General features: G+C 40.8%; 1 protein-coding gene across 3 annotated transcripts; it reads right to left on the bottom strand.

The window, feature by feature from the left end:
- Positions 1–4189: 4189 nt before the first annotated feature.
- Positions 4190–21715, bottom strand: fam193a (family with sequence similarity 193 member A). Of its 3 annotated transcripts, none has more exons than XM_058640577.1 (23): positions 21300–21715; positions 18126–18200; positions 16807–17049; positions 14919–15094; positions 14335–14499; positions 13501–13747; positions 13216–13340; positions 12955–13102; positions 12775–12837; positions 12618–12692; positions 12425–12537; positions 12037–12279; positions 11783–11939; positions 11517–11663; positions 10438–10716; positions 9906–10128; positions 9146–9493; positions 8515–8794; positions 8231–8417; positions 7863–8102; positions 6781–7684; positions 6184–6265; positions 4190–5184 (listed from the first exon to the last, which is right to left on the bottom strand). In XM_058640577.1, the coding sequence occupies exons 1-23, from the start codon at positions 21519–21521 to the stop codon at positions 5091–5093; spliced, it is 4836 nt and encodes a 1611-aa protein (XP_058496560.1). In that variant the 5' UTR covers positions 21522–21715; the 3' UTR covers positions 4190–5090. The 3 variants fall into 3 exon arrangements, with proteins under 3 accessions (XP_058496560.1, XP_058496559.1, XP_058496561.1); XM_058640576.1 differs by having other exon boundaries at positions 12775–12849; positions 21300–21714; XM_058640578.1 differs by having other exon boundaries at positions 9194–9493; positions 12775–12849; positions 21300–21714.
- Between the last annotated feature and the right edge of the window lie 93 nt (positions 21716–21808).

Genomic DNA, 21808 nt, shown 5'->3' with positions numbered 1-21808 from the left:
TCATGAAGTGGAACTATAATTAAAATACACCATGGTTTAATCAGATTGGTGCTCATTCTGAATATAACCTCATTCAGGTTAAGGTCATCGGAAAATGCTGTTTACATGGCAGTGTCTTATTCAGATCGAACATATGTGACATTTTAATGCCTCATTTAGGAAAACCTCTTAAAAATAATACATACTACTTCTGAAAGTAGAATAAAATAAAAGGGTTCAGGGAAATTTGTGAGTGATTTAGTTTCCAAAATGTCACTTACTTAAACACAGCAGCTTTACTCTAATTCATGTGCTCACAAAAGAGTGGGTCAAATTTGGGCTTATAAGGGCAACGTGAATATCTCGCCTTCAAGTCAACCGCACACACTCTGACAGGAGCGTTGACAAAGGCAGTGAGGCGTCTGCTGGGGATTCTCCCCCAGCACACACCTACTTATGAAAGGGTCTATAAATGACTGAACTTCCACAGATGCTCTACCCACCGATCTGAGAGTGGAAAAAAATAGGTCACAAGTTCCCACCTGAGTGTCTGGGAACTTTTTTTTTTTTTTTTTTTCTTATAAGAAACAAAGAATTAATAAGAAAAGTCAAGTGACAGCGGCAGAGCAGTTCCTGTTAGAAAACAGGTTTCAAAACGGCACTTCAACAGAGGGAAAACTTCAGCCTGACACTTATCCAAATACAGAATGGATAAATACGGCCTTTAATCTTGTGTGTATCCTACAAGAATGGGAATTTCCCGCCATCGCGAGGGAATTCCCAAAAGAAGCCAACAAGCTTGTATGAAAACTGGGTGCTGTCGACTTGAGCGGATCATTCTGTGCTGGTTGAGGTAGTTGGTATTAATGCTGACATTTTTAAAGAGAAAAAACAAAAATCCTTGGTAAGGAAGTCCAAGGGTTCAACGATCAAAAACGACTACGAGGCAGACTGAAGCCAGGAAAGCAGGGGGGGAGATTCCATGTTTGAAAATCTATGTGATCCTGAAGTGCTGCAGGCACTTAACGATGAAAAGATCAGCAGTCTGATTACAAGCTGCAAGGCAGCTCTGATCCTTTTTAATAATCCTATTGGCACTCTGTCTCCCTGTCATTGTCAGGCAGCTGAGTGCACTATTGTCTTTTCCTGCATTTGCCAAATCAACCAAGTTTGTTCTCTTCAAACACACAAAGTTCAACAAAAATGTACGCGGCGAGGGGAAAGGTTGACTCTTATCACTTTACATATCAAAAAAACAAATCTGTGCCATGTTTACGTTTTATTCAGATCGCGGCCTACAGTCACCTCTTAGACATTTCACCCGGTGATTTTGACGTGTCCTAATTTGCTTAAATGCGGTCGATCCAATCTTACATCACTGTCGACGGAGAGCCCGCACGCTTCTACAAGCAGCCAGACTGTCATTCATACCTGAAATTAATTATGAGTCACATCTGCTCTGACGGCCGCAACAAACCCTAACCTTCTGTCTTACATGAAGTACATGCACCCAAAGTTGTCTCATTCATCAAATTTGTAAAAGTGGTAATTTTTTAAACGTGAAATCCCTCCCTTTATAAACAGTCTTGGGAAAGGTTTAGAGGAACTTCACTGTGACACACTTCCTCCTCCTCATTATCCCTTCAGCAGTGATTAAAACAAACAAATCAATAAAAGCTGCTTTAAAAAGGGGGTTATTGAGAAAGGATGCATTACAAATTTAACCTCAGTTTTCTCACCAACATGAACTTTTCTTTCTATTTTCTACTCTACAGCTGAGTATTTGCTTCAAAACATCAAACTAAATGACCACAGCTGAGGGTGAGCTATAAGTACGTATCAACCCATCGACATTTAGATAAGCCAAAGCATGACCTCATTTCACACTTACTTCACCACAACGGGAATGCACTTGATTTCATAATCGCTGCAATTCAATTTTTGATCGCATGATATGCAACATGAAAATGCCTGATGTTATTTAGTTGTTTTTCAGGTGGTGAAAACATATTTGACATAACACTGGGACTGAACCTCAGAATCTACATTGCATTAATTTGTAGATTTCCCTGAAGGACGAGGGATGTGGGTCAACCCGCAACTTTTTTAACCCTTTCACACCTAAGCCTCAAAATGTCCGTCTGGACTTTTTGAAAATGTCCTGTGTCTAAGTGCTTTTGCCCATTTTTCCAGAATAACTTTGAATATCTGGCAGTTATTGACAAATAAAATGGTGTATTAACAATTGAAAATGAAGAAAAACACTGTAGTTGTATGCGAACACCAGATTTTGTGTGTTCAATTTGAAATTTCAACAGTATAACACATTTAAGAGAACATTTGTTTGAGTCTTTTGTTTCATTGTCAGAAAAACAGGCCAACAAAAATGGGAACTATGCACAGGTATTTTTCCAACTTTGTTGTTTCGGCGCGCGTGAAATTACCGTAATAACCACGCGTTGGCTTTGACGCGCAGCTTCTCAGCTTTCAGAAACCGCTGGAATTGCGGTAATGCAAAGTGTCGCCTGCGATACGCTCAGTGTTTCTGGGTTAAAGCCGCAGATGTTAGAGCCTCAGAGAACATGATTCACATGCTCATGTTATCTAGATCCATGGTTCTCAAACTGTGGTACGTGTACCACCAGTGGTACTCAAGCTTCCTCTGGTGGTACTTGGAGGAAAATCAACAATACTATTCAGTGTCAAACTCAGTTGGGCCACATTTTCAAACCAAGAAATTTAGCTGGGCCAGACATTTCCTGCAGCCAGTAAGCAGCAGGTTTAATAAGTACTTGAAAAAGTGCATTAAAAATATAATAAAATAAAAAAATATTTTGGACATACCAGTTCTTTGTACACCTCAAAGTGCGTAAAAAAGTTAACAGTATTAGCTGTAACTATTTTAAATAAAAAAATAAAAGTTTGTCACCTCAGGTGCATGAAATGAAAAAGGTGCAAAATATTAGCATTTGTTTCTCTTTGAAATAACTTAAACATGTCATTTTACGGCCCACAAAAGTGCCTTTAACAGAACACAAAAGGACTATCAACGCTATCAAACCTATGTAGGAATCTTTGAGGGACAGTGAAAAGTGTTTTTTCTCAGTGTTTCTGGCTGGGCCACTATAAAGTTGGTTATGGGCCGCATGTGGCCCGCGGGCCGCCGTTTGAATATGCTGGCTCTACTGTATATTCCAGGTTACGAGATCGGAGTAGAGCTGAGGAATTTTGACCAGAGGTGTGTCGGAAATGAAACAAATAACAAAATTATAATCATGAGTCGCCTTATCTCTCACTTCATCTGTGTCTGAAGTGTATGTGAAGGAAGAGGAGGATGACGACAGAGCAAATGATCTTATTGTGAATAAATCTGCCCCCTGTGAAAAGTCTGTAGCTGACTTTGCTCGACCTATTTACGCCACTGTATTTTGAGTATTTTTACTTAGTATAAAAAGTTTGAGGACCACTGATACCAACCGACAGTCAGTTAGCTTAGTACAAGGGCCAGAAACAGGAAATTCCAACTGTCCAATGGTGATGAAAGTTCATCATTTACTTCTTTCAAAGATGAACGTATTAACCGATTATTTTCTATAGTTGTTTCCAAAATTGAGTTAAGGCTCAGTTACAGACCTGACAAGTCCAGAAAGCATTTTAGGGCCCTGGACACTAAGCTAAGTTGTTTGTTTTGCCCCAATTTAAAAAAAACCTAGGGCGATATATATATATATATATATATATATTTATTTATTTTTAAATACAGTAAGTGTTGATCAAAGTACAGTTAAATAAATAAAAGTGTCAGTCATTATTCCCTTAAGTCGCAGCTAACCCTGTCAAATAAATGCTGTCTGACCAACAATCACACACTCAAATATATCGAGTTTACAACCATAAAAAAAAAAACTTCAAAAGTGACCAGAATCCACAGCTGTGAAGCTTTATCTTTTTACTTAAAATGCAAAAAGGCCTAAGTTATAAATCAAATAGTGAAAAATCTATTTATCATTCCAGCATAAATGTATCATAAGGTGCAAAAGGGGCCCCGGCAACAAAGCAGCTGCTTTTTGTATTCTCATATTACATGGATGGAAATTACAGGAGAGCTTATCTTGAAAGTTTCCCCACAATGTCAAACTGTTGTTCTGAAAATGTGTGTTTTACAACTTCTGCTGCGTGTAGGAAATAAGGTTTGACACAAGACACATAATCCTGCCATACTACTGTATTCCATCTTTCAAAAAAGAAAGACAAGATTTAATATTACTTAACAATATGTTAAAAGTAGCCAGTTTGGCTTCAGTGTTAATACAATATACACTCTATAACAGATTGATAGTGTGAGTATTGTTCTTTTTCAATTTCATTCTGAAAGTACTCTGATACAAGCTGGCTACAGGTCAAAAATCAAGAAAACAAAAACTGTAACTGGTACACTTTTACTCAAGTTTGTTAAACAGAACTTAAAAACCAAAAAAGAACATTTGTCAAGTATTATGCCTTCCTCCTCTCTGTGAATAAAGGTGTTGGTGGGTGGGATCAGGGAGTGGAGACCAGCTGACCAAGCCCATACCCTTGTCAATCATGTGGATGAGATGCTGTGCTAAGAACGGGAAACAATGGTATAGTGAGCCACAATATCTCAAATACAGCTTTTAATTAATTACATTTCTCTTTTTTTCTAGTTTCCATTATCTCTTTTTTTGGGGAAGGGAACCATCCAGACAAAGCATCTTTTGACTACAGGTAAGCCAATATAAGAAAATAATTTCCGACCATGGCTTTTTCAGTCAAGAGAAATGCCCGACTCAGGCTAAAAGCACACAAGCACACAAGGAAAGTTAATCAAGTGTAAAGTAGCATTTTTCTGATTCTTTTTGAGTGATTTCATTTTTCATTTTTGTTTCAGTTTTGCAGGTGGATCAGTCCTAATGGGTCTGTGTAGGAACCACACAGTGACGAGAACAAAGCAAGGCAGCGTGGGTGTGATTTGGGCACAGCAGGAGTGAGCTTCTGGGAGAACAACAGTTGGGTGGAGGTAACGGCGTGGATGGGAAAGGTGAGGGTTGGTATAGCTGTAAAGGTAGTGATTCCGTCCTCAAAAAACACCCTCAGTGAGCAGCAAACGTAGCCTTCTTCAAACTAAAGTTTGACCAGTTGATGGAAAGTCGTTGACGGGTCTGACGGGCAGAGTCCAAGCAGAACCTGAGGACACACAAAAAATTACAAAAAAAATGGTTTAATACTTTAACAGCTCTTGAGTGTTAAAGTAAAATTAAGAAATTAGGGACAATTATGCACATAAAATGACGCATGACTTGTTATTTCCAGCTCAGCTTTTTGATGCTTAGCGGTATGTGAGTATCTGACGCTGCTCAAAAGATAATAATGCAAAAAAAAACAAAAACTAATCATTGACACCCCATAATAATGGGAAAACAATAATGCAAAACAAAAAAATACTATGCATTTAGTATATTGAAAATTATTTATATTAATTAGGTCAGATGAAGGTGAAAAATATTCAACTCAATGAAAGTAGAACAAAACAATGTATAATATCTTTTATAGCTTGCTTTTAAAAAGCTATTCTTTTTTAACTTAGCATTACAAGTGTGACTAATACTAGACCCGGTCCTAAGAGTTAAAATGCATGTTAAATATCTTTATATTCCAACAGCCATCAATGATATGATCTATCTCAGGGCTTGGACAGTAAATCAAGGAGAAAAGATTTTATCACAACTGTTTCAATGTTTACCATTTTATAAACCACTGTTTAAAATTTGCATATTTTCTTTCAAGGAGACAATTTCTTCATTGTTTACTGTATGCCACATGCTCTCCATATGTCACCAGAGGTCAAAAGCTCTTTGTTTGTTTAAACTTGATAACATTTATTTACAAAAGAAAGGGACTTCCTGTAGTCTGCCTGTCCAATAAGCACTTGACCAAACTTGGCAGGTGATTTACTCGGGGCACCGGTGTGTGCAGTGCCAACTTTGGCACGATTTCATAAGAAATGCAAGAGATATGAGTAGAAATGTAAGACTATGTTGCTGAAAGAGCTGCTTCCACCAACAGTTGTTCCATTAATCTGTTAATCACTGTCAAACAGTTCAGTTCACAGAATTCAAACAGTGAATGCACTAGTAAGAAGTATCACATCCCTATTTGTCAAAAGGCTATATTTAGTACACATACCTTTTGAAATATTCCACTTCCCTCTCCGTTTCATCCATTTCAGTGCTGTCCAAGTCAATGTCTTTGGGCAAGAATACATCATCTAAAAAAGATAAAACAAAATACATGGCATAAGCTTCTATTTCAGAAAAAATGGATTAGAATCATCTCTGTGGGGAACCGGTAAATTCTTCTTTAAAGAATATTATAGTATTTTACATCAATACTAGTAGCTAACATCACTGATATTGATATTGTACGTGTGGCCTCACAAGTTCCACTTTGTCAGTGGAAAATGTTGCAGAGCCACATCGTCAAACCACAGGGCCATAAGAGATCAACAAGTCCATCCCCAGTGTTTGTGAATCTAGTTTGAGCAATTTCTCGTCCTTCCTGCTCAAAACACTGAAACTTAAGAGATGGAATCTGCACAGCATATACAGTATATTCTCACAAAAGGTGCAAGGAATCGATTAAAGTGATGACATTAAGTCAAGCGGTTTCCCTCACCTGTTCTGGTCAGGTGTGACACTAAGATAAAACTTGTATGTGCTATTATAAAGGTGAAAACATAACCAAATCTTCAAAAACATCATCACAAATCATGAAAATACAAACCTATCGAGCTGTTCATCTTGTCCCCCTTCTTCTTCTTGTTCTTCTTGTTCTTGCCTTTGGGCTGCGGTGACTCTGCACTGGGAAGTTTGCCGTTCTGCTGGGTCTGCTCAGACTGCGAGGCTGGTGGGGGAGACGGAGAGGGGTTCGACACAGGTGAACTTCTCCTGTCCTCCTTTATTTGGGTCAGGGGCTGTTGCTGCAGCTGGTGTCTTTTTCCATTCAGACTTCTGTTGTTGCTCTTGTCCTCCCTTCTAAATTCAGTGGTTTGGAGAGGAGTCAGAACCTCGACAGGTCTGACTTGTGTCGCTTTGGTGTCCTTTGAAGCGGTGGGGATGCTGCCGTTGCTTAACTTTGTCATAACACCTGAGCTCTTGGGCAACTCTGTGGCTTTCTTTACAGCAGCCTCACAAGAGGCCACTTTAACAGAGTGTTTGGCCTTAACTTTGCTGTTGATATCATGGTGAGGTGTAGAAGTGCCGTTGTGGAGAGTGGCTGGAGTGTTGGGGATGTTGGTCTCAGCAGTTAAGCCTTTATCAGCGGTGCATTTGGGGCTGTGCTGTGTATTGGATTGGGGTGCAGGGTTGAATCTAGGGTCCCTCTGGTCAGGGAGGCGAATGAGGGTTTGAAGCAGCTGTGACTTTCCATTCTGAAGATTATCTAGGACGTTCTGAGCTGTCTGTTTAAGGGGCTGTGGGTTGTTTTGAGGGGGTGCTGTGTTCTCCTTCGCTTTCTCTTTCTTTTTCTTCTTTGCAGCACGATGTTGTTGCAGCTCCTGCAGCCGGAGCAGTTCCTTTTGAAGAGCTGCCTCTTCCTCTTCCTGTCGCTGTCGCCGTTGCTGCTCCTCCAACATCAGCTGCTCCTCCCTCTCACGGGCCTCTGCCTCCAGACGAGCTTTCTCCTCCATCTGAAGCACATAGAGAGACATATGTTTACAGCAACATTAACACTTTTACGCTTAAAAATCTTGGTTGTGGGCCAAAACTAAACCTGCATGATATTATAGTATTCATTTATTTTCCTAGTTTTAAATATTTTGAATGGATGGACATCAACTGGAGATTCTTTCAGAGAGAGACCTTCACCTTTTTCAGTTTATGCCTGGCCCGTTTCGCTGCCTTAGAACTGGAGGCCGGTTTACTGTCGGCGCTATTGATGAACTGCAACAGGTCCTCTACCCGCCTGTGGTCCTCCACCCCATTATCCCGCTCTATCACCGGCTGATGTTCCTCACGCTTTGGCTGCTCCTCTTTGCGCTTCGTGAGACGCAGTCGTAGCTTTTCCCGCATCTCTGCATAGTTTCGACTGGTGGGAGCAGCTGGGGGCTGGGTGAAGCAAGCAAAAACAACACTATCAGTAAAATAGTCAAACGCTACATAAACCATGAAGAATCATTTAAAATCAATTGAGTAAACCTAAAATGAACTGAAACTTGAGAAGAAACGTGTCATACCCCGCCATGCCCGAAGAACTCGCAGTAGCAGCAGTCGCAGTACTTTCCTTCTTTCTGGTTGGTGGAGGTGGAGGTGGAGGAGCTATGCTCAGAACAACTGTCCTCGTCCTGACTCTCTTCTCCATCGTATGGCTGGTGCTCATACGCCCCATTCCCCTCACAGCGATGGCCCTCACAGTCAGGGTCACTGGAAAGAATAAGACACGATGAGACGCAAAACAACAACACCACCTTTCCAGGCGATCAGCATCGGTCACTCGTGTTAGGTTTCTTTGGTGTCTTACCTGCAGACACTTGGCGGGGCACTGACAGGACCATCTGTTGAGGAGGCTGGAGGCTCTGCAGGAGGGAGACACAGACCTTGGTGGGCTTCTACAAAGTCTGGGGCTGGGGCGGCCATCTTTGGGAAGGGCTGTGATCCCATTGTGGGAAGGTGTGTGGGTGCTGGGGGCAGCGCAGGGCCAGAGAGCGGAGGGAGGGGGGTCAAACCCGTGGAGCCGTTTCTAGGGGTGACAGGAGCTGGCTGCCGGTGGTCCTCTTTACCTAAATTGTGAAATACATCATCTAGAGGAGACAAAGATGCAGTGAGTCAAACTGGTGTACAGGTCTCCAAAAGCTTGAACGTCAAATTTGAAACACTCAGAACTCGAGGCTTACATTAAATTAAACTAGAAACCAATGAATATAACAAATTGGTTTAATAGAAAAAGATTAATCTTAGTGGGACTTTTTTTTCCCCTGAAAAAAAAGATGATTGGTGAAGATTTATGTCTTTCCACTCAAAAACACTTTCCTTGGTGGATTCGGCAGTTCACGCCACACCCCTAAAACCCCAGTTTCCTAAGTGCTGCAATTAAACACATTAAATGATTCACCTATACAAACCTAAGCATTGCTCCTACCCTCCTATATTACCTAAAGAGTTGGGTCTTTTGGATGCTAGGTGGATGGGTGGGTTATTACTTGACTGGACAGTGGTGGCAGTGCAGGACACGGAGGACATGGAAGCGGAGGTGGCCATCACTACTCGGTTGGTCTCCATGAAGGCATCCTGGAAATTGTAGAGACATTTCTTCTTGGCACCGCTCTTCTTCTGCTCTTTGGCTTCTGAAGAGGAGCACGATGACGACGATGATAGTGATGACGATGACAGTGATGAGGAAGCGGGCACAGGATTGGGCAGTGAAGGGTGTTCCCCTTGGGGGCCAATGGATGAGGTTGGAGGGAGAGGAACATCAGCGAGAGGTGGTCCAAGCATGTCATCTGTCGATTAAGTAGAAATGTGAATCTCATAGTGTGATTTCAACTGTTTTGTAGAACTGGCCAGATATGCGTCAGTTTAGGGCCATGCTCTGATCCTTACTTTTTTTTTTTTTAAAAATGGGACGGTGCTCATTATCATTTATTTAATCAATCGGATCATCTTAATGATGGATTTATAGAGAGACTTGAGTATAGAATTTCTTTTCCAATGACTCATTTTGTTTCCAGCTTGACCGTAGCATCACAATTCATGCACAGGTGATCCCAGACTATTTCGCAGGAGTGACAAACACACCGCATGGCAGAATAACCACTGGGAATGGGGATGGTTTAAAAATCCTGGGGTATATTCACTAATTTTGAGTGTGAAAGGGGTTTTATTGAGCATGTCTGGTGCACCGGAGTGTCTCACCTGGCAGGGACTCGGGCAACAGCACAGATGGATTCCAGCTTTTCATCACAGCAGCGTCCCACAAGTTCTCAAACTTGAGAGACAGGCACTGCAGTGAGCTGTTCCAGTCTCCTGTTCCACCTGTGCTGCTAAAGCAGTTCTGGTAGACGTGCTCTGGTAACGACGGGCTGAAAGCTGGCTGCTTGGCTGCTGAGTGGCTTGTTGTTGAGCTTGGGGGCAGAGGCTATAGGAAGAAACACAGAAGTTGTAAAAAAAAAAACCACAGGTTTACGAGATGAACTGTTTTGTGCTGTTGGGGCAGTTCTGATTTGCTTTCTCAGATAAGATTCAGTCTGACCCCTTGTGGCAGACTATGATAATAACAGTGAAACTAAGCTTAGTATTGTTCCTCGAACCTAAAAAAAAATCCCCAATGATATGGAAATTTCCCTTAAAGTGACTATAACCTGTGATTTTACACACTGAAAAAGAAAGTAAAAATAATTTAAGAGTGACCTTATGAATGTATGGCCTTTTTTGAAATTATCCTCACCTTGCTGTGCGTGAGAGGAGGACTGGGTGGGTAGAGTGTGGGGTGCAGTAGGGGCCGGGAGAAGTTGTGTAGGGGCAGGTGACCGTGGATGTGGGGGTAGAGGTGGAGGGCAGGGTGTGCAGGGGGAGTCTTGGTATCTGTGAAGAACTGGTGTCCGACAGCAGGAGGTGGAGGAGCATGGAGCCGACTTGGAGGCAGACATGTGGCAAGGCCCAGGGTAGAGGAGCTGGGATCCTGGTTGCATACGTGGCACTCGCAGGCATGCTGGACCTGTTCAACCTGAGAGTGGTCACACAAATACATATCATGTATTTTAAGAGATAGTTCTGTTTTTTTTTTGTTTTTTTTTTTCTAAATGTGGATGTATGACCCTCATTCCATAGTGAATCTGTGTTTTTAGCTAGTAGAGACACGGGAGCTACTGGTCTACATGCTTCCTGATTTTTGGCAAGTGTGTGTCACTGAGGTAAATCTGAACAAAGGATTTCAAACACAGAAGTCACAAGATAAAACATTTGAACTTCTGTGCGGTATTTTCTTAACAGTTAGAAAAAGTCATGCAGACATCTATTAAGCGAGCCTTTTGCTAATTTGGCTAAAATCTGTGTACTTGCTGGCAGCCATGTTATTAGTGACACTTACTGTCCAGGTTCATGGTGTGGTGTGTGTGATGGTGTATGCGGCAAAGCCAGTTTTGACCACAAATTACCACACTTTTTCGTTCTTAAAAACGTTTTTGATCAACACAATGTTGTTTAAAAAAAAATGTCTTCATACACATGACACCCTTCAAAAAGACTAGCTACAGTGAGAGAGAGGGAGGCTGGGCTATGACATCATTGATTTCCTATGGTTGTAAAAACGTAAGAAAATGACCCTAATCTCATCCTCATGTGTATGGGCCCTTGATAAAAGACAACTGACCATGCACGTCAAAAATGAAGACTGGTCAGTGCCAGAGTCAAGTACTGAGGCAAATGGGCACTTAAAAGATGTGAATATTGGAGCACACCCATAAACATATTAAAACAAACAGTACTTCCTGTGTGCCATGGGTTCATATGACAGTGTGCAAATACCTGTTGGTGGTTGTACATGGGTGGAGGACTGCTGTTCTTTCCCAAGGAAAGTTCCTCCTGCTGCCCAAGAGGCTCACCGCCAACCTCACCATCAGCTTCCTCCTCATCACCTTCTGATGAACTACTGCTGCTGGTAATGTGAGGAGACTGGGACACACAAAACATTTCCAAAAATTACCATCAACACACTCATAATTAGTTTTGTCATCCAGAAACTCAGCAGGGGGGGAATTCACAACTACTCTTGACAAACGGAACAAACTTACCCCTGCCTTTAGGGCCATATTTTCTCCTTCCCCGTTGAGGTCATTGTGGAGGCCATTCACAGCAGCCGTCACGACACTACTCTCCTCATAGCCAGTCATAGGATAGATGTCCCCAAACTTACTGGACAATGGAGGCACTTCATCATCATCACTAATACTAGAAGAGGAGAGACAAGAGTAGTCCGGTTATGAGGGTGTAAACTGTGGTTTTATCAGATGAGCTGTAGGATTGGTGATGTGTCTGGCTGACTAACAATGTGTTGTTATCCCCTTCAGGCAGAAGGAGCCTTGGATGTTGCTGAATGGTGATGGGAGAACTCGAGTTGGAGCCGGATGCTGAACTGCCAGAGGAGAGGCTGGGGGGGTGAATCTCGGTCATGTAATCACGAGGCGGCTCTCCCTGTAGAGGCAGCTTGATGTGGAGGTCCTCAGCGATGGGGGAGTCCATGATGCCACATGTAAGGATGTGCGAGAGACTACAGTCGTCACACGTGCACCTGTAGGTTAGGTAAGGACAAAAATGTTCATTTATCTTCAATAAACGAAATTTCTTTAGTTTATCCACAAGTCATTTGCATGGGTAATGTGCACATATGCATGTGCTACAAATACAGTGAAATAAATCCTGTGGGAAGTCCTCACCTTCTCCGATAATTGCAGTTTGGACAATCTGGAATACTCAGACGAGACGAGAGCATCCTCATAGTGTCTGTGAAGTTGTTATCTCCACTGGGGGGCTTCTGACTGTTTGGTAACTGTAGAAGGAAAAAAATTAAAAGCTCTGTAGTGGAGGAATGTTCTGAACAACTGAAGGCTTCATACTCATGGACTGTACCTGTTCTTCGATAAATCTCCTCTGTTTAAAAAACTCCCAGTCCTCCTTCAACATCCTCTGCTTACTCTTCAATGTCTGAAATGGAAACATACACATCCATGAATTAGAAATAGAAAAACACCATGGCTGTGTGTACACATAAATTAAAATCTCTTACATTTTTGCTGATCAAGGACTTGTGTGGCTCTGTTCTTTGGTTGGTAAGACTCTGTCCCTCCACCTTAAAAAGCAGCTGCAGAAGAGTCACAACCTTACATCTTGATCAACAATTCCTTTTTCATAACTGCTTTTACTTTCTGTATCAAACACATTTGTGCATCATCTTGAATGTTCGTACCTGTTCGTCTACATAGTCGTCAATCCTCTTCTCACACTCCTGCCAATCAGCCGCCACTGACGCCATGTCCTGCTGCAGCTGTTGGTAGCTCTCTAACAAGGTCCTATACATGTCTTCATTGTATGAATCATGGGAGGCTGTGCCATGTCTGTAAAAGAAATGGTTAAGATAAGCCAAAAGGCACATAAAAGTAAGTCAGCATTACATGCGGACAAGAAAAATCTTGAGTTTAAGTTTAATTTGTTTTACAAAAACTCTTACTTCAGCTGTGCAACTAGCGTAGGTAAACTGCTGTGCAAGATGGGTTCAGAGAACACCAGATTCTCAAAAAGGTGCTTGTTGTGCAGCTCCCATGTCACCTGGAATTTCTTTAGGTGCTCATTCTCCTAAGGAAACAAAAATGGTTCCGGTTACAAGTTGACAATGACAGTAACAAAGACACTGTAAGTAATGGATATTCCAAACACAGTAATGTAGTAACATGCCAAACAACATGTATTCTGCGACCAACACAAAAGCTTTGGTTCCACAAAAAGACAAACTGACCAGGGTGAGTAAGAAGCTGCTGATGGTGCGTGCAGCTTGACAGAGGGCACTGTACTCCTCCAGCAGCAGGGAGATGAACTGGTGGGCCTGAGGAGGACCATGCGCTGTGGCTACGGTCCCCGATTGTCCCGCCGTCTTGGAGCCTGCAGAAAGGTGCTTCAGTAGCCGCACCTTCATTTCCAAGACATATTCACGCGCCTGCTGCTCCAACCGCTGATATAGTTGGTAGGGGTCCTTCTCACAAAGTCTGCACAAGGGAATGAAAGAAGTTGAGCTTACAAGTTAAACAGACAAGCAAACAAGTACACAAAAGCCTAGAGAAAACACTCAGATATCACTCATTTTCTCAGTGTCAGTACACTCCCCTATCTCACAAAAATCCTAAATCTGGATCTTAACCAAAACCCTATCATTACATCCTTTGGAAATCCCCAGAAAATTTAATCCAAAATCCATCCTTTATGTTTCAAGTTATGCTTCTCAAAAATAATGCAGCCAAAAACATAACCTTGGTGGAGGAAATAAAAGCAAAAGAAAAAAGTGGAAACAGGTTTTCTCTCATTAATCTCCCTAAAGTTTACATGTTCCACCAATGACTCATAGCATGGTCTATCATGTTGTTTCAATAGGAAATGCATCACATTAAGGAAGTTACCTGACCGATTACAGAGTGGAGCAGAGTTGTTTCAATACAGCACTGCTTCTGAAAGCTTTCAGGCTTATTTGTTTCTACTTAACTTCCTTTTACTTCAACATTCAAGCCTTTGAATATCAGTAGTGCCCCCTAGTGGATGCATAACCTAATAGAAAAAGTGTGACGCCGTGTTGTTATACCTGTCCACCAGTTCTTTCATGCCCTCCTTGTCTCTCTCTGGCTGGTCATGGTCATCTGCTAGTGGTGTTCCTGTCTGACGATAGATGCAGCGGACCAAGTATCGAACCTCCGACCAGTGGTTCTGCAGCTGCTGTGACTCTCTCTCTGACTCGGCGGAGATCTCCCTGTAAGTCAGGACATCAATTTATTGTTTATTCATCAAGTTATTTGTTAAGAATTAGACCAAAGCCTGATTTTTACTCTGTTGCTCTATGCTTTTATTGTCTCTGTGTAACCAAATACCTTCAGCCTGGCTCTTTCAGTTGTCATTTTACATTGTGTCATACTGATCAATTTACTTATACTGAGAGGATGGTAGGTGTGCAAGAAACTATGAGAGGCAACACTTCTGTTGAATCAACCAAGACAGCAACAAAAATATCTTTTGATCAGACAAATGAAGATGAAACATCTGAATGGACATAGTAACTAACAATTAGTCTTACTCAACATGTTTGAAACGGTTGTATCGATCGAGTATAATTCAGGCTTAAAACTAAAACTTACAAAAGTGAATAGGAAATTTAGTTAAATCTGAACTGACCGCCTCTCATTGCAGGCTTCACAGCTGCACACTGTATCAGCAGATATTGATGCGGTAAGGTCCGGGGCAGGGAGCATGGGTAGTGTCGGTGCAGCAGTGGTCAGTCTGTCTGCTGTGGCTGCCTCCTGGACCAGGTTTCCATTACCCACAGGCATGTGCAAAAGGAAGTCCTGGCTCTGTGTAAGAAAGTTTTTTAAGTTTAAACAATGCTGCACCACACAAGGAGAGGAATGTATAGATAACACAAAATACAGCATATGATATGAATGAGGATTAACACACACAAACCACTTCATCTTAGTCACTTTCTACAATGACATTAAAAAAAATATGTCCTTAAATAGGCCGGAATCTACGAAAAGAGCCATTTTATTTACCAGTGACCAACTTTTCTAACCTCAACAATGCAGAGACATAATCCTGAGTGGTTTCTGATCTAATCATTACTCGTTCCCTGGACCTATGCTATATATTTATGTAAAAATCACCTTTAATGTACACTTTCTGCAGCTGCCTCACAGTTAAAGCTTCCTAGTGATTCTAGCCTTGTTGACAGCCCTGCCACAGTATTGTGACTCAGCATAGTACCCTCCCTGTTGAGGATGCAATGGAACAATACATTTAGGAGGAAACCAAACCCAAGCCACACACACCTACACCTACAACTGAGGAAATGTAACCTCTTACACACCTGACAAGCCTTAATATAAGAGAATACATAGATCAATATGATATGGACCAGATCCAGAAAGTCACATATACAGCTATATAAGGTCTTAAAGGATTTGCATTATTCGACTTGCACGTTTGTACTGTAGTGCATGATAAATCAATGAACTAATGCAAATATAATTTTATTTATGGCAGAATCACAGAGTGAGGTAGGGCTTTGAGGCAGTGCTTGAAAAATAATATGAAATCATCACTGTCTATATCATATAAAAAAAACACAACTGTCCTGCTCATTACATTTCACTTGATCAAGCGAGACACTAAAATCAGGCACTAAAAATAAATACTTGTAATAAATTTAAAAAAATTATCATCTTTTTATAAATTCTGCAGTTTGACACTCATAACAGTCAAATACGTTATTAATTACAAGCTATAAAAACTTTAAAAAAAAAGCCCAACCATGAAGAAGAAAAGCAACTTTTGTTTTCCCAGCTAAAAAGATGAATCACAAGATTTTTCCACAGCTAAATCTGCATTATCTTTACAAAGACTTACGCTGAGCACATACCATGTGCTGCTCCTTATGTGAAGACACATTATACTTAGAAATCAAGGCCTCTATATGGCATAGATCTGAGCGGGTATTTACACTCATGTGCTAATGCATAAAGGAAATCTAATAAGTACTAAATAGTAAAATAAAATGAAACAAAGTAAGGTATATCTTTGAAGACACACCAAGAAGATCCAACGCAATCTGAATGTGTACAGTGTTGAAGTTTCTAATCCACTGCAATGTTTCTTTTTCTAAGGAACTGCATATCACCATGATGGTAAGAAGTGATGACCACTTTAAGGACTTAACAATGCGGTTTTGCCATTAACCCGTTCACATTTATCTCCGACATACGCACAGCCATCAGGAGCAACTTGGGTTCAACCTGAGTCTTCCCCAAGGTCACAGCCACCAACAACCACAGTGCAACTTTTCTGGCAGAGAACCAGAGGTGCCAAATGTACCCAGCACTTGCATCTTCCACTGGAAGACAAAACCCAGCTGTGGGAGTGAAACTGCCAATAACGCGGCATCAGTACAGAAACTGTGAAATCACACAGAAAACCAAAGGACTTGCAGTTCCTCTACTACAGCAACAAACACATATTCACTTCAGTGGCAATTTGAAATAAATAATTTTAAATGCTTTACACTTACCCCCAACGACTGCTCCAGAGCAGTGTGTCGATCCTCCTTTTCAACTGTGCGCCTGCAGTTGGAGCACACCCACAAAGGTAGCTGGAGAGCACTGGGTGTCTTGGTGGGCTGTGCCGTACCATTCTGGCCCGAGATCCCTGCCTCTGAAGGCACAGCACTGTCTTTACGCTCACATCGACATAAGAGGCAGCGATCACCAGCTGTGTAGGGCGCCCGCTGGTTCAAGCCAAACGTGAAAGGGGTCTTTAGTGGGTATTTTAGAAGAGAGTAGAAAAGGAAATGTATTAGCAGGCAACAATGATATTCACAAATACAGTGGTTCATATGTATTCATATGTTGAGTGAATATGTCAAGCAATTTATTTTTACTTTGAATTATTCTGGACCCAAAACTGCTCAATATCTGCTCAATTCACCCAAGTAATTCAATAATTTAAAGTATTTGAAACACACTGCATACAAATATGTTGAACACAACAATTTCCTCTAAATGCACAGCCTTCAGTAAGTGGCACAAAATTATAATGAGCAGCCCTAAAAAATATCATCATTTATATTGAAAACAAAGTAAACTCCATAATAGCCACAAGACATATTTTGATCAAGTTGGAGTGAATGATTAGATTTACTATTTGAACTTAGAATAAGATTGTGTTCTGCACAAGAAACACAAAAAGCACTAATAACGTCTTACTACTAACATGTAAACAGAACAACATACATTCAACATGCTTCGGTACGTACAACCAGACTGACCTGTGGCTATGCCTGTTTTCTACTGAATATAATGTACAACTATTACTTTTAGAGGTCAAAATAATTTTAACTGCATTTAGTTTTGCTTACGTCAAATCATCCCCTTAAGGAAATGCTTTAATGGAAGTTGACTGAAACATGACCAAATACTACAAAGCTGCTTCTATTCAATCCACTCTGCAACAGTGTTTCACTCTTTTGTAAGAAAAATAAAAGCACTGCCAAGTCTAAAATTAGTCATACAGGGCAGCTAGTCACTATATGATGAAACTGGCACTAATCTGTTCCCAGACATGTAGTCAAATGTTTGAGTGTCTTGATGTCCTGCTGTTGATATGTATTATTTTCATTTCAGGAAACTGAAATTGAAGCACTGAAGGTGTATATTTAAAATTGTTCATCAGACAATGAACGTTTTAAATTCTGCATTAAATGCAGAAAATGTAATTTAAAGCAAATGATTAGAGTGAACTTGTTGTTTTTGAGTGTTCTGAAGTTGAGACAAAACATGACTTCTTAATCAACATTCTTCTTACGCGACCTCCTGAAACATATAAATTTACCTGAAGGACTCCGGAGAAGTCAGCGTTCACTGGTCCTTCTGTAAACTGTGGTGTAACACTGTTGTTCACGTTGACCTGAGAGACACAAACAGCTCCATGTTTATATAGAAGTGACTACCTTCCACATACACAATTGATAGCAACTATCAAGTTATATTAGGACATTTGTTAGAGTTAAACATTCCTTGAAACCCATGGTTTATTTTAGGATCGACTGCAGAATGGCTTTGTGAGTGGGCTAATTATTACTTAGTATATTCCAATTCCATGCTTGGTGAGGCCTATGAGTTTTGAACCATGTGGGTAGTGTACATGGAAAGAAGAAAATTGATAAACAACAGTCGGAACTGGGGATTTTTACAGTGACAACTAAAATGTAATTAGGACTCATGATTGGATACTTAAGAATCACTGCACCCAGATTACAACAGGACATTTCCTGACTGGCTCCTAGTGGTATCACACCACAGTTACGTTTTATTTGCTTTCCTGATAATTTGTGAAAATTGACTTCATAAAAAACTTTTCTATTCCAAAAGATTAATACATACAAGTGTAATACTTACTGTGACAGATAGATGAGACAAAAAAAAGAGTAAACCACAGAAAAAACATTCCCCTTTTGACTGAATATATACTGATTATCGTAAACAAACATTTTAGTTTCTAATTGTCTCAATGACCAAAACGTATCGAGCTTTAATATTTAACATTTTTTGACACAGCTTTTATCTGGGTGTATTCTTTTATTAGGAAAGGTGGATGTAATGCTTGTGATGTGCAAAATGTGTGTGAATGGAGGGAGAGGTCAAGACATTGAAGGAATATGGACATGTATTTACCATGAGGCTGATGTAATGTTTTTTGTTTTCGTTGATATTAAGTTAATATCTAGGCAGGATGACTGTACAATTTTCAACTTTTTAGCCCCAAAGGCTCACTAACTAGCTTTACATTAATAAACTAGGTTAGTTTTGTTTTAGTACAAACCTAAGTTGTATAATGGAGATTTGTCAGTTCTCAGATCACTATATTAAAATCCTAAATCTTCTAATGCAACTACGATACTCCAACCCAGACACCGCCTATAAAGCTTGTTAATTTATGCGATACATGACTTGTTTTGATTGACAATTATCTTTTTAAACATGCTTGTTGCTGAATTAATATTCAGCTTAACATTGGGGCAAACTCTTTTTAAATATAAATCTAATTTAACTTCTTCAAATTGGCATGTGCCATGTTAAATGTTCCGTCCAATCATTCACACCTGTCATAAAACTAAGTCTAATTCAATTAGCTCAAGATGGAAAATTACTGACTTAAAAATCACACAATTGATGATCTCTTTTCTGAATGGAAGATTTATGGAAAAACCCATAGCTAGAATTCATGGAGCAAGTGATAAACCAAGCTCGGACCTCACCAGCAGCAGGGTTTAAGAGGATGTTGACTTGATGATTCAGAATGTTAAATACCTGTTCATGGTGCTATACCGTGACTGAATACTATAATTCTCAGTATTCTTTTAGCCAAACAAGAAACTATATAGGTTATCAGATCAATTGTACTGGGTGAGGGAACATGTCACCACAATGGATGGTGAGGGTTGTGTTCATATATTCATATTTATGATTTCCATGTGGCTTCCTCTGAAGAATGTGTATCTATGTGGTATTTTAGGAGTAAGTGCTCCAATCTATATATGTACAGTATATATATGTTATATGCTGCACAATGTATTACAAATAAAAAAAAAAACATATAATAAGGGACTTGAGTACAAACTGTCAGGGGTGGAGTTGAACCGGTGACCACAATGTCCCTGCACACAGGGTACCAGTCTTAACCACTGAGCTACCCCATCCCTACTTGCTCTCAGGTAATGAGGAATATTTTTGTTCAGAGTAGCAGAATATGTCTCCAGGCGTATTATCGGATATTGGCAAACACACTAAGATCTGCCAATCTAACTACTAGCTAAAACATTTTTTTAGTTTTATTTATTTAGCTCAATGAAGTAAATTATGTACTGCGACATTAGTATGCAAAAATTTCACAACAGAAAAGACTAAATTACCTCTGCAGTTGGGCACAGGGAAAAACGTATAGATAAATATCGGTTATCGGCACAAGCACTCCCGATTTATAGGCATATCGACAAAAAGTCCAATATGGTGCACCCCAAATTAAAACCATGTTGGACTGGAAACTAACTTATGTTGGCATGAACCCAAAACAGAATGACATTTACTGTATACTTGAGTTCACAGTAAGTCATATCATCATTTCAATTACATACAACAATGTTATTGTGCAGTTTTGCACACACACAGGTTTTTCTACTATCATGTAGCCCTAATAGTTGTTCCTATTTTGTGCCTGAAATAAAGTAACAAACAATTAATTAACTAGTATTAACTGAAACATGGATATGGAGGAATACTGAAAGTATAACTAAGCTAACCTGGACATCTTGAGTTTGAGTTATGGTTAAACATATATAAGGCAAATATGGCATAACCGTGAACCACTTTGAAACATTGTCAACTATTTGAAAAAATACTGTAAACTGCTTTCACATTTATAAACAGCAAAGTGTGGAAGATCAGCTTATAGAAAACACACAGGCCCGACGGGGCAGCAGCAGTAGTTGTCAGTACAGAGTTAGCATCAGTTAGCATCAATGTTTATCTGTGTTATAGTACTGTTTGGGCCGACTGTGTTGAACCTAATGACGCTGGTGATTAATCGTGGCTCAGTCAATGTCATCACCACCTACATGAATTGTATATGCTCAAAATAATCAACCGTGCTGCCCCACTTGTTGTCGATTCCGCTACGATATATTCTCGTATGCTAACGATGGTAGTCGCGGCCAAGGCAGATGTAGGCTAATGTTTCCGACTGTGTAATTACATCTTAACGGTAGTTTAACGACACAGCTAACTGTAACGACTCGCTAACCGGCAGGTTGTTCCATGACAAGACGTCGCAGGCAGCATTAGTGATAATTAAGCCGGTCAATTTCTACCTACGTTGCATATGTTAGTGAGCTAGCTGCCTTCCTCGCATCAGTATCGGGGCCCACATCTGATGTGTGACAATGATACTGCTGCTGTCTGTTCATCCCAGTTCTGACATGCACCGGTTTACACTGTGCGACTCTCTCACCTCTCCGTTTAAGCCCGTGATGGACCCCATGTTCCCGGTGCCTGTGCTCCCGGGCGTCAAGAAGCTGACGACAGAGGCAGGTGTTGTTGTTCCCGCACAGCCCAGGGCCGAGGCAACCCCGGCCTTGCCACCGTTGGTGTTGCAGACAGCACTGCAGCTACTGCCACCGCCCCGCTTGTTCTTCCTGCGTTTAGCCCCTCGTTTAGCATCGGTTGGACTCATTTTTTTTCCACAAAATGAGCGAGACAACTTGCCGTCCAGACGTGGCAGGGTCTCAAGTGGAATGCCTGGCACAATCACTAGGCTATAACTCCGGGACAGCGATTAAAAGACTCCTTAAACGATAGACACTCAATTCCACCAAAGTGCAGGCAGACTTCATAGATTTCAATATGGCCTCTGGCTGGACTGCCTCAACCAGGCTTCAGCTTACATCTGTACGTCCCACACACGGAGGCTTATGGGTAATGGAGTTTATGTTGAATATTCCATTGCAGCCTTTAGCTTGC

The sequence above is a fragment of the Solea solea genome, chromosome 10, assembly GCF_958295425.1.
Source record: "Solea solea chromosome 10, fSolSol10.1, whole genome shotgun sequence".
In the NCBI taxonomy this organism is placed as follows: Eukaryota; Metazoa; Chordata; class Actinopteri; order Pleuronectiformes; family Soleidae; genus Solea; species Solea solea.
Note: the sequence above shows the minus strand (reverse complement) of the source record. Positions and strands in the feature narration are given on the sequence as shown.